The sequence below is a fragment of the Onychomys torridus genome, chromosome 14 (genome assembly GCF_903995425.1).
Source record: "Onychomys torridus chromosome 14, mOncTor1.1, whole genome shotgun sequence".
In the NCBI taxonomy this organism is placed as follows: Eukaryota; Metazoa; Chordata; class Mammalia; order Rodentia; family Cricetidae; genus Onychomys; species Onychomys torridus.
Genome location: NC_050456.1, coordinates 39,612,495 through 39,626,273, shown reverse-complemented (window position 1 = coordinate 39,626,273; position 13,779 = coordinate 39,612,495). Strand labels below are relative to the sequence as shown.

Here is a 13,779-nt window from a genome sequence, read left to right as displayed (position 1 = left end):
AACACCCAGCCCCCACCCCCTTGTTGATTATCCCTGAAAAGTACTTTTTGGTAACTTCACCCTGAAAACTGGTACTGATTCAAACACTGCACTATGAGCTGAAGAGCCACAACTCCTCAACCAAATTAAGCTAAGAAATGTTTCAGACAAAACCAAACAACAGAAAATCTAGACAGGGACCAAATACATGGAGGTAATTATTTTCACTAGAAAGAAAGTTTCCACGTTGCATGGAATCGAACCTACCGGTTCTTCTTCCTCCTTTTTGGGCTCTTTTTCCTTCTCCTCTTCGTTCTCCTCAGCTGGGCAGTCTTCATCGTCACTGCTGGAGGACTCAAGGATTTCACTTATATCCATTTTCCAATTATCAGGAACGATTCTAGCTTTTAAGAAGACACTTGCTCTCCGGAGCCCTGAAAGGAAACATGGACTTGGCTGTTCCCACAGGATGAAGAACATGGAATTAAGGGAGATGCATGGCACTCAGGGTCAGAAAGCTAAGTCCACACCCAGGCCTCACTCATAAACTAGTACAGGGCATCCGAGTGTGTCAGGAGTTAGAAGATTATGTAGCCTTTCTGACAGTCTGTTGGAATCTTTGTTTATTTACTGTTGTGAGACAGGGTCTCAACTGTCACTATGAAACTCAATCTAGCCTGGATCTTGTGACCCACAGGCCTCCACCTCCCAAGTGAAACCATGTCTGGCAGAGATTAGAAACAGTCTTTTAGAAAAAAGATTTCTATTTATGTGTATGAGTGGTCTACCTATAGATATCCAGTGGCATTAAGTCCCCTGGAACTGATTACAGATGACTGTGATCTGCCATGTGGATGCCGGGAACCAAACCCGGGTCCTCTGCAAGACTAGGAAGGGCTCTTAACCACCGAGCCATCTCTCCAGCCCTACTATTAGATAATAATCGTCAGCCAGGTGCAGAAGTGCACGATTTTAACCCCAGCCCTCAGGAGGCAAAGGTAGGTGGAGCTCTGTGAGTTCAAGGACACAGGTCTAAATAGTGAGTTCCAGGACAACCAGAGCTATGTAGAAAGACACTCTTCCCGTACCCTTCAAAAAGAAGAAATATTGCTGGGTGGTGGTGGCACACATCTTTAATCCCAGCACTCAGGCAGAGGCAGGGAGCTCTCTGTGGGTTCAAGGCCAGCCTGTTTTACAGAGTGAGTTCAAGGACAGCCAAGGCCACACAGAGAAATCATGACTCAAAAACCAAAAAAGAAATATTATTGACCAAACAGGCAAAGTTAAATTTGTAAAATTTACAAACCGGGTATTTTGAGACATGACAAAAATGCCATTAAGTAAGGGTGTGTTCAACATATTATCTGTGAGGTTTATACTCAGGAACCACGCAACCCAGCAACAAGAGAAGGAAGAAACCAAACGACTCATTGTTTTAAGTTAATGATTTTGTACTGACCACATGAGTCCATGGACCACAGGCTGGACACAGAATTTCAAAGAGTTAATGTTAGGTAACAGACTAGTCAGTACTGTTGCATATGTGAGTCTCTGTACAGTCAGTCACAGCATGAAATGATACGCTGACTCAGCTTCTTTTACCTGGCTTAGCATAGAGCTCAGATTCTGGTAGACTGAGAACGTCTAGTTCCTTAATGTCCTTTCTTGCTACAGAGTAACTACGAAAAAGAACAAAACGGGGGGAACTACTTATTAAATAGAAACATCATTCAAACAGTCCACATTAATACATACATAAGACCTCAAGAATCAAAATCATTTTGTCAAATAGTGTTCTAAAAGTTGTAGGCTATGAATATCCCGATCCTTAATAAAGTACTGGAGATAATACAAACAAAGGTAGTATTTTTTAAGTTTCATGACCTCAAAATACTCTTATTTGAGAGCCCTAAATTCACAATAGTTCCAAATATACAACTTTGCTACAGACAACAGTAGGAAATGAACAGTCATTTCAATACTTACAGATAACACCTATTTTGTTCAGTATTTCCTAATTTTTGTTAATGTGTTAAGATATTCTTATGATTGTCATATATATTATGGTATATTTTCCACAGAGAATAACAAATATATACTTAACTTTACTCTTTTTGTTGAAGAAAAACATGAAATTAAGGGAAAATTTCTAAAAGTCTGTTTCCTAAAAAGTGGAGTAATTATTCTACTAATAAAAAGTCTATTAAGAAGTTTCGTAATTCATACTATGAAATAGCACATGATAAAAATCCAGAATTTTTCAATTAAAAAACTATACACACTTTATTAACAAATAAATGCTTTTTATACTGTTCTCACTTATTGTTCAATTTTTATATAAAATTTATCAGCTAAAAGCATATATATATAAAAACTTAAACACATTAAGTAACAGCTTCTCAACTCCATCTTGAATGACTCGCCTTTATGATGGGTGGCCAATCACCGTGTCCCATTCCCATGAATCATTACCGGGTGTTTCATTACTCACAATTTAGAATCAATAAATGATCGAACTAAACACTGATCCTTTTTCACTGTGACATCATCATTGCAGCTGGGAGAGATGACCTGGAATACAAATTCAGAATCTACTGACTCCCCTTGTTAAAAAAAAAAAAAAAAAAAAAAGCAAAGACAAAAAAAACCACATTTATTTACTTATTTACTGACTAAAAACAATTTTTTTTTAAGTTCTAAGTAATTAAACCCAAAGCCTTTTGTATGTTAGGGAAACCCACAACCACTGAGTTATCCCCCTAACCTAGACTATGTTTAACCTTTTGATTATGCCTATTCGTTTGTGTGCAGGGCAGGGAGAGTTCAAGTATGCTATGACGCTCATGGAGGTTAATGTACAACTTGTAAGACGTGGTTCTCTACTTTCACCACGTGGGTCTCCAAGGGAGCCAACTCACGCTGTCAGAGTTAGTGGCAAGCATCTTTACCTACTGAGCTACCTTGCCAGGCCCAAAAAATGTGATTTTAAAAATAACCTGGGGGCAGGGGGACTGGAGAGAAAGCTCAGCAGTTGAGAGGACCTAGATGCCCCAGGTTCTGTTCCCAGTGCCCACATGATGGCCACACTTGTCTGTCACTTGAGGTCCAGGGGATCTGACACACTCTTCTGTGGTACACAGCATACATGCAGGCAAAACACCCCATACACAAAGAAATAGAATTTAAAATATTAATAAAAAAAGGATTTCATTAGCTTTCTAGATACTTAACACAGTCATTAGATAAAATAAATAACAAAATATAAATTAAAATACTATTGCTTTAAAAATTCTTACCTAAATAAAATTTTTTACTATGTTTACTTATTTGTGTGGGAGGGCACACATGTATCACAGCATTCTGTGAGGGTCAGTACTTGTTATAATACCTTTCTTCCCCCATGGGGGTCCTGGAGATCAAGATCAGGCTACAGGCAGCATGAGCACCTTACCTTGGAAGGACCTCGCTGGCCCAAGACTATTTTGTATCCCAAAGCAGTAACATTTATGGATATATGGGCTGTTCTCTATTTTTCAAATAGGGACTTCAGCTCACCCAGGCTGGCCTCAAATTTACAATGTAGCAAGGAATACTGATCCCGGAACTCCTCCCTCTTTACTAAGGGCAGTCTGCAGGTGGGAGGCACCACGGCTGACACAAATGTACCACCTGCATTACAGTTTGTTTGTTTGTTTTAATTGTTGGAAGCGGTAAGGATTTCTTTTGAAACAGGGTTTCACTATGTAGCCTGGAAATCACTATGTAGATCAGACTGGCCTCAAGCTCACACACAGAGCTCTGCCTGTCTCTACCTCCCGAGTTATTTTAATTGTGTGTACACAGGTATGCACTCACAGAGACCAGTGGTGCCAGACCCCCATGGGTGCTGGGAACCTCCCCATGTGGCCTTCTGCATTCGGGTCCTCTGCAAGAGCAGCATATGCTCTTAATCACTGAAGCATCTCTCTAGAGGGTCAGTTTAAAAAATATACCTGAATATGCATCTATTTATAAATCCAGCTATTAAAAACCATGCAAAATCTTTTTTAGCAGGGTTTGAACAGTTTTCGTCATTCAAAAAAGACCTAACAAAGAGATTTTTTTAAATCTAGCCTTTGAAAGTAAAAAAAAAAAAAAAAAACCACCTTACCAGTGTCATTAATAAACCATTTCTGTGTTGGGATTACAGGCATGGTCACATCTTAACATCAGATAGAAATACATGTCCAGTAGGTGCTAGAAACTGCCAGACTAGCAGAGCAGTTGTGCTTTTCCTCAAGAGTCAACATTGTGATGGAGGGCCAACGTAACACACACGTGTCACACTTGTGAGCATGCACACGCACACATCTCACAATTGGAGCATGATGCAGTGGTACACCAGTGGCACAGGACACTAGTGAAGGACAGAGTTGGCCCCAGTAGGCCAGAACAGGTGGAGCAGCAAAGCCACGGAGGACGAATAAACAACCCTAAGCCTCATTCCATCACCTGTGAACTAATGGCCTCCATATTGACTCTTGTCACTTCCGGTCTTTCTAACAACGGCGCAAACAAAGTGTCTTATGAACATCCCCAAACATGCAGTGCAAATGCCATTCTTTTGGAAACCTATGTGCAGAATCACCGCCTACTTTTCCGAGGACCATATGAAGACCCTTCCATCTCAGGGGTCAGTTATATTTGCGGCTGCCGTCTCATCTCCCCCAACTCTCACCTAACAGTCAGTCAAAGAGGACCCTCAGGGAGATAAATACCACCGAGAGGTCTTTTTCCTCGCATAAAATATCCTCTATTCTTCAAACTGCCATTTCTAAAACTTAAAAAAATCTAAGTGCATCCTTCCTAATGTCCTTATTCTCGTTTATGTACCAGTACTAAAAAATTACTATATACCTTCTCTTTGGTTGTTTTTTTGGTTTTTCAAGACAGGGTTTCTCTGTGTAACAGCCCTGACTGTCCTGGAACTTGTTCTGCAGACCCAGGCTGGCCTTGAACTTACAGATATCCACTTGCCTCTGCCTCCCGAGTGCTGGGATTAAAGGCGTGCTCCATCACCGCTAGACAAGCTCCATCGTATACCAAGTTAGCGTCCAGCTCCTAGGTCGAAGCAAACGTCCTGTTTTGGACTCCTGAGTGCTGTTTTACAGCCATGCAGCACCATGTCTGACTAAAGATTGTTGAGAATGCAAATTTTGTGAGGTTATCACCTATTTGATGATTTCTCCTCATAACTTAGATCTAGGTAAGTAGTCTGAATGTAGTGAAGATTAAGATGTCAGGTATGGTGGCTTATACCATAGTCTTAAAACTTTAGAGACTGGAACAGGAGGATCGCTATGAATTTGAGGCCAGCCTGGGCTACACAGTAAGTTCCTGGCCAGCTTAAACTACAGAGTGAGACAAACAATAAAAAGGGTTAGGGACCAACTTAAAAGCCTGAAGATGTAAAAAGGTAAGGGACAGAATGAAGAACACATCAGAGGAAAAACACCCGAGAGATCTCAATAAATGATAACAGAGAATGGGTAATTAAAGACAATGGCCAGTTGCTGGAGACCTGACTTTTAATTTCTAAACACATAATAAAATCATTAAATTTGTAATATTTCCAATATATGTCCAATAAGTTTTTCAAAGCCATTTTCAACAAGAAACACAGCTGACTAACTTTGCAATGACATTTCACTTACCAAAGCAGGGTACCATTCAGTCCTCTCGGCCGTGGACGCCACCCGGACAACCTTTCCTAGAAACTCATCACTGAGACGCCGCTTGTCCTCCTCCTCCTCCTCCTCGCCGCTCTCTTCTTCCTTTTCATCTTCAGTGCTAAGAGTCAGAACAGCCTGGTCGTTACGCTAACACAACCATCACTGGTCCCATCGGTGCTGACTGCTGCATGCTCAGCTTGGCTCCCAAGGCGCCTCGCCATTCTGACCAGGGCTGAAGACATGGACACTCTCTGGCCTCACACAATTAACTGAGCGACCTGAGTAACTCCTGAGTTCACTTCACTGCATCAGTGAATACCTGGACTCAGGTTCCCGGCCAGGACAGAGAAGCCTAATTATATCACCAATGTACTTTGGGTTTTTTGTTTGTTTGTTTGTTTGTTTGAAGACAGGATTTCTCTATGTAGTCCTGGCAGTCCCAGAACTCGCTCTGTAGACCAGGCTGACCTCGAACTCACAGAGAGCCACCTGCCTCTGCCTCCCAAGTGCTGAGATTAAAGGCATGAGGCACCAACTCCCTGCTTACCAAATGCACTTTTAAAATGGGTTAGCATTCTGGTTTTTAATGCTAGAGGCCAAATAACATAAGTTTAATTTTCTAGTGAGTTTTGAAAATAGTCCAGAAAAAGCATATATGGGATTTATTCAAATAATTTATCTGGGATAACCATTTACTCTTAAGTGTCTATAATATGCATGAATTATAGGTCCATACTTTTTAAATATAAAATAAAAATGAGTATGCACTCTCATTTAAAATCTTGATGACTATACACTGACATCTGTCATTCACTATGGCATACCATGCTGTTAACTATTAAAAGATCTGGAGGTATTTGGTTCCTTGTCTTTTTGTATTTTCATTTCTTCCTCTCAGATTCATCGCCTAGGAATCACCACATGTCTTCCTTTCTGCAGTGACTAATTTTCCTGTTAGTTCTAACACCTCTACTTGCTTTTGAGTGTCCTGTGTTAAAATATCAGTTTACTCGACTTATTAAAAATTATAATTATTAAAGACAACAGTGCTATTTTAGGAATAGAAGTATCACAGAACGGGGTTGGGAATTTAGCTCAGTGGTAGAGTGCTTGCCTAGCAAGCACAAGGCCCTGGGTTTGGTCCTCAGCTCCAAAAAAAAAAAAAAAAGTATCACAGAGCAATAATGATTTATTAAATCAATATCGTATACTGAGCACTTGTTACACTATGAAAAAACGCACCTAGCACTATATAATCGTCTCCCAAACTGGCGGACATTATCAATCCCATTGTCCTCAGCTATGAACTAGCACCAGGATTTTGTAGCATTTGTTTGTGTGTGTGAGAACTAGAATTAGATAATGTAAACACAGTCACTGTAATAAGGAGACACAACCACTAAGTGCCTGGACTGAGATTTCCAGTCAGGGGCCTCAAAGGTTTCTGAAGTTGCCTTTTTTACATTTTTGTTATATATGCTTCCAGCAGGAATGCACACAGCCAATATCTGGATCTGGGTTCCTAAGTATTTCTTTCCTATAGAAAGGAACAAAGGTCCCTGGAAAACTGGCAAATATCAAGGTTTGAGGCTGGAAGAAAAAGATCATGAACTCATGACACTGCACAGTGCCAGGAAGTGGCCATGTACTCAAGAAATGGAGACATGTATAAGAAGGATGCAAACCAGCCTGGGGAGCTGCCCACTGGCTAGATCTGGAGTAACTTGAATATCAAAATAAAAACTTTAAACAATGAATTATAGCCCATTATGTAAAATTATAATCTATGAATACATACTGATGATAAGGAAGATTTTCTTTAAAAATTTTAATTTTACATTTAACTATTCAGTGTGTGTGTGTGTGTGTGTGTGTGTGTGTGCTTGCATGCACGTGTGCTACAGCACACACATGGAGGTCAAAGGACAACCCCCACTGAGTTGGTCCTCTTCTCCCACTCTGTGACACTCAGATAGTCAGACCCGGTGACAAGTGCCTTCAGCCCTGAGCCACCCTGCTGGCCCAGGAAAATGATAACTAAATGTAACTAAAAAATGAAGCAGGAACAAAACAATTACAAGATCACCATGTTGCTCTCATAGCAGTACTGATATACCAAAGGAGCCTCAGTGAGTGATAAAGCCACTGAAGGAATAAGTGCCTGAGAAAGAACAGCATATCTACTAGCAAAGTAGCTCCGCACAGACTAATTAATTATCCAGGGAGAGAGGTAACTAAGAGAACTCTAAGTTCAGAAATTAGGCAGGAACCACATTAACTCGGTGATCAAAGGTAATGTCACCGATTATGGGACAAATGATAGTATGTATTTATGATGTACTTACACTGAGAAGAACACATATCACTTACTGTCAAAAATGTATAATTTTGAACTACAAATAAAAAACACATGAAAAATCTGCATTGAAGACCAGTCTACAAAACAACTTGCCTGGCCGGGTGGTAGTAGCACACACCTTTTATCCCAGCACGCAGGAGGCCAAGGCCGACAGATCTCAGTGAGTCTAGGACAGCCAGTGCTACACAGAGAAAACCAAAAAAAAAAAAAAAAAACCCAAAAATAAATCCACACAACTTGCCTGTACTCTTAAATGACAGTATTATGAAAACCAACCAGCAAAAAGCTAATGAATGTTTCCAGATTAAAGGGAACTCACAAACCAAATCACAGAATTGAAGCACATGAACGTGACCTTGGTTTGGATCCTGAAAGGATGATCTGAAGGCATCTAGGAGGACAGATGGACTTTGAAAAGCTGATAGCAGGAGGTAAAAGTCTCCTTAAGGTAAACTCTGTAAGCCAGGTAATGCAGGCCTCTAGGCCCAGTACTTTAGACCAGGAGGCAAGATGATCCTGAGTTTGGCTGTGCGTTACACATTTTACACATGTGAAACTGAATTTTCTGATTATGATATCAGTATTTTACTTAAAGGCAAATGATTGTTATGATCTCTGCTTCCTTTCACATTGCTCAGTAAAATAAAATTATAAAACTGGCCAGGCGGTGGTGGCACACGCCTTTAACCCACCTCTCAGGAGGCGGAGGCAAGAGCAGCTCTGTGAGTTCAAGGACAGCCTGGTCTACAGGCAGGGCCACAAAAAAATTACAAAACTGAAAACTAATTATAATAAGTATAACAGAGATGGAAAGATAAGGCAACAGGCCAGAAATATTAAAAACTGGGTAATCTAGTCAAAGGACACACAGAAACCCTTGGTATTATTATTTTAAGTTCAAAATTGGTTTTAAATAAAAAGATAAAAACTACAAATAATTACTTAGTAATCGAAACTCATACCAGTTAATGATGTTGGCAAACAAGTTGAAAGAGTCTTTTGGAAAATGGAGTTTTGATAATGTCTGGGCAAAGTAAAGGGAGTAATTGAGAACAAAGCCTACTGAGGATATGATGTCCTCCTTACAACATGCCATGGAAACGTTACCAACAGAACATGGCCTTCTGGGAAAGTCAACTGTGGAAGGCTGGAAGGCCTCAGCACCGTAACCAAATGTGAGACACTCACACAGGAAGTGAGGATCTCCTCCCTCTGTTCATCTTCTTGGCAATGACTGGTGTTCCAAAATGCTCGGGGTTTGTTAAAGGGAGCTGGTCAAGCGTCTGCAGAAGAGACAAATGAACTCAACTCACACTTCACGTCCTCATCAGTCGCCGCCGCTCACAAATCCACCCGACCACCTTACCTCACTCTCGGCAAAATGCCTCTCCCCTTTCAGGCAAAGAGAGGTGCGCCTCAGGGTTTTCTCGTCACCGTCATCAAACACTGCAACAATCGAGAGATGTCTGAGACTTTGTGCTCATCACTTGAATTAAAAAACCACTTAGATGTAAACAATGCCATTACTGCTATTTCAGAGCCGAATACTCATTACCTATTTCTCAGCTATTTTTCAATACCTTCCAAAATGAATACACCACAGACTCTTTTTATAAATTTCAAACAAACCCAGGTTTGTTCATGGCTGTCCCCGTAAGTCAACTAATTAAGTATCCCCACTTGCTTTACAGTGTCTATGCTGCAGAATCACCCTCTTTTTTTAAAAAATCATTTATTTAATTTATGTGCATTGGTGTGAAGGTGTCAGATCCCCTGGAACTGGAGTTACAGTTGTGAGCTGCCATGTGGGTGCTGGGAATTGAACCCAGGTCCTCTGCACAGCAGCCAGTGCTCTTAACCGCTGAGCTATCTCTCTAGCCCCAGAATTACCCTCTTAACATGATCTCTGTCAAAGAACAAATGTAAAATTGCCTTCAACCCTAGACTGAATAAAACCAGGTCTCTAAAAACAAAGCATCAGGTATTTTTCTGCACAGTTCTCAATGGAATACCTCTACTTTCCACAAATGTCTGATTTCTTCTTCTCCTCCTCCTCCTCCTCCTCCTCCTCCTCCTCTTCCTCCTCCTTCTTCTTCTTCTCCCTCCCCTTTCACGTTTCTTAATACAGGGTCTCTCTACACAGCCCTGGCTGTCCTGGAACTCATTATGTAGAACAGGCTGGCCTCAAACTCACAGAGATCCTCCTTGTTCTTTCTTTGTGTCTGATTTCTGATAATGGTGATAGATTATGTTATTTCTACTAATTTATCTAATAAATAACTTCTTATACTAGAAATCCTGGCTACCCAAATCTAAAATTTCCATAATGCAATTTTTTTCTATTACTAGAAAAGGCTATAAGTAATTAAAAAGGAAATACCTAAAAGATATTTTGATAACCTTTTAACTTTGTTATTTATTCATTGTGCATTATTGTCCAAAATATGTGTGTCAAAATTACAATATACGGGCTGCCACAGTGATAGAATGCTTATCCCCAGTGTGTGAGTGGGTATGGGTAAAGGTGATGTATGCAGCATTATCAAGCATAACAGATGAAAAATCCCAATCCCTGGCCTCACAAACCAAACTTAATATAATTCTGCATGTATCTGTATCAATATATCAATTTTAAAGTATAAAAATTTTAAAGAAAATTTAAAAGAATAAATATTTTAAAGAATAAAATATTCGGGTTGGGATTTAGCTCAATGGTAGAGTGCTCGCCTAGCAAGCGCAAGTGCAAGGCCCTGGGTTCGATCCTCAGCTCAAAAACAAGAAAAGAATAAAATATTCCATATTAGCCAGGCAGTAGTGGCACATGCCTTTAATCCCAGCACTCGGGAGGCAGAGACTGGCAGATCTCTGTGAGTTCGAGGCCAGCCTGGTCTACAGAGTGAGATCCAGGAAAGGCACTGAAGCTACACAGAGAAACCCTGTCTGGAAAAACCAAAAAGAAAAAAAAATTCTATATTTTAAAGAATAAAATCAAGCCAGGATGGAGGAGCACACCTTTAATCCCAGCACTCAGGAGGAAGAAGCAGGCGGATCTCTGTGAGTCTCAAGTCAGCTTGGTGTACTTGGGAAGTTCCAGGACAACCAGAGTTACAAAGTGAAACCTGTCTTTCAACACACACACACACACACACACACACACACACACTCCAGTTTTCCTTTCTGCCTCTAATGACATGGACACACATTGGAATGAAGTATGAGGAGACGAAGGGAAAGTATACCAGGATGGGATCTGGGGATTAGGATCACTGGCTGCTCTTACGGTGGACCCAGGTTCGGTTCTCAGCACCCACATGGTGGCTCACTCAGGTCCAGGAGATCTGTCGCCTTCTGATTACCACAGGCCCCAGACATGTACATGGTGCACATACATACATGTAGACAAGACACTATTACACATAAAATAAATCTAAAAAAAAAAAAAAAATTTAAAGACCAATTGGCACTGTCAAATTTATGTAAGAAAATATGCTCCGAGACCTAGAATGTTCCAATTTGGGAACCTCAACAATGTTTTCTATAATTCTTGTTTTATAAATATCACTTTGAAATAAAATTGTAATTTTGATGAGAAAAATGTATTTTGTTTCAACATCTATTATTATGAGTAGAAAATACTGTTAAAAATTTTCGTTCTTTTTAGGTTTTTCAAGACAGGGTTTCTTTGTGTTGCCCTGGATGTCTTGGAACTTGCTCTGTAGACCAGGCTGGCCTCGAACTCAGAGATCCACCTACCTCTGCCTGGGATTAAAGGCATTCTCCAGTCACCACACCTGGTGGGATTTCTTACTTTTAATTTTTAAAACCTTTTATGTATGTACTGTGGATAGGTGTTTGGCCTGCATGGCTATGTCTGTGCACTGCATTTATGCCTGGTGCCCATGGAAGCCATGGGACTGGGCTTACAAACAGTTGTGAGCTGCCATGTGGGTGCTGGGAATCAAACCCCGGTCCTCTAGAAGAGCAGCCAGTACTCTTAACTACAGAGGCATCTCTCTAGCCCCCAAATGGATTTCTGGAAAATAAATAGCTACTTTGTCATCTTATACAGGAACCTTCTGGTAAACAAAGAGAAAGTTTAAGATTCTAATTCAGCACTCATGAGGTAGAGGCAGCTGAGCTTCGTGAGTATAAGATCAGATCAGCCTGGTCTACACAGCAAGTTGAAAGCCAGCCAGGACTACAGAATGAGAGCCTGTCTTAATTCAAACTACACAAATGTAGATATCCAAGTACTAATTTTTACACTTTTCTGAAAGCCATGGAGAACACAACAACACAGTGGGTTTATTAATCCTGACATCACCATTATCAAAACCACAAGAGACACTCCAGGTACCACAATGACATGAAAGCCAAGTGGAGGGTAGTCCCAGCACTTGGGAAGCTGAGGAAAAGACTGCCCTGACTTCCAGACCAGCCTGGGCTACACAGCAAGAATGTCTCAAACAACAACAAATGAAATCAACTGTTCTCTCTAAGCAGCTGCTTTTCAGTTCAGACTTAAGAGGATAGCATATCAAGTAAAATATACAAAGACTTAATCATTTCTGAAACATTTGATGCTGCTCAAAACATCATATGTATAGATAATTCATTGAACATTTTATCACAGCCCAAAATTAGTCAATCTGATTATTATATAAAAATAAATACTAAAGCTTATTTATAGAAAAATGGCAAAGCTGAGACTCAAGACAGTATTAATCCTTTTTGCTTGTTTGTTTGTTTATGGTTTTTTGAGACAGAGTTTCTCGGTGTAGTTTTGGTGCCTGTCCTGAATCTCACTCTGTAGACTAGACTGGCCTTGAACTCAGAGATCCGCCTGGCTCTGCCTCCCGAGTGCTGGGATTAAAGGTGTGTGCCACCACCGCCCGGCAATATTAATCATTCTAAATAGACAAAATGATGCAAACACAAAAAGTATGAGCCCTAGCCCCAATCTTCTAGAATTCCAAGAAACAGATAATCAATAGGAATGTAATATGATATGCTACTAAGCATAGAAGACCTGTCTACCTGTTAGCATAAAACTGATTGATACCGTAAGACAATAGAATATCTAAAGTAAGTCATCTACCCAAAGATATTATAATTGACCATCATTTACTAAACTTCAATCACATCCTAATCCATTAAATAGCATTTGGATGCTAGAAGTTGCAATTTTCTCTTTATAGGTTAAGTTACAATTTAATTAACCAAAGACACAGCTGGTAGGTATGAGGAAGAAGTAAAAAAAAGAATGTGCACCACCCTAGGTGGCCTATTACACACTAAGTTATTGCTGTGAGGCTTGTTATAAGGAAGGAGGAGGAAGTCAAAGGTTTAGAAAAATCAAATTATTGGTATATATGTATACAGCAGTTATGACGGAACAAAGTATTTCACGTATTGAAAGAAAAATTTTAAATATGCCTATGTTTGGTAGAACCAATTGTCCTTTAAATATCATTTACTTTTATTTACTTAGCTGACAAATCAAACTATGAACATTTACAGTATACAACACATTTTGAAACATGTGTGTACATGATAACATATTAGCACGTGTATCACCACATTTTTTTGTGGTGAGAACATTTAAAATCTATCTCAGCGCTGGTATTAACTGGCCAGCGCCTCTTTAATTGGCCCCCTCCTCAGTGCTCTGTTTTACCCTGGCGCAGACTCTCGCCATGGAGCCCAAGCCTGCCTGACTTGCAGCCCTCC

The 13,779-nt window shown here is 40.2% G+C and overlaps 1 protein-coding gene across 2 annotated transcripts in view; it reads right to left on the bottom strand.

The window, feature by feature from the left end:
* Arid4a (AT-rich interaction domain 4A) overlaps positions 1-13,779 on the bottom strand; it is a 72,423-nt gene that overhangs the window by 42,055 nt on the left and 16,589 nt on the right. For both annotated transcript variants that reach the window (XM_036206253.1, XM_036206254.1), the window contains exons 6-11: positions 9,416-9,495; positions 9,238-9,332; positions 5,673-5,808; positions 2,471-2,550; positions 1,582-1,658; positions 247-413 (exon numbers count right to left, since the gene is read on the bottom strand). In XM_036206253.1, coding sequence (XP_036062146.1) covers positions 247-413; positions 1,582-1,658; positions 2,471-2,550; positions 5,673-5,808; positions 9,238-9,332; positions 9,416-9,495 — 635 coding nt within the window. The remainder of the gene's footprint in view (positions 1-246; positions 414-1,581; positions 1,659-2,470; positions 2,551-5,672; positions 5,809-9,237; positions 9,333-9,415; positions 9,496-13,779) is intronic.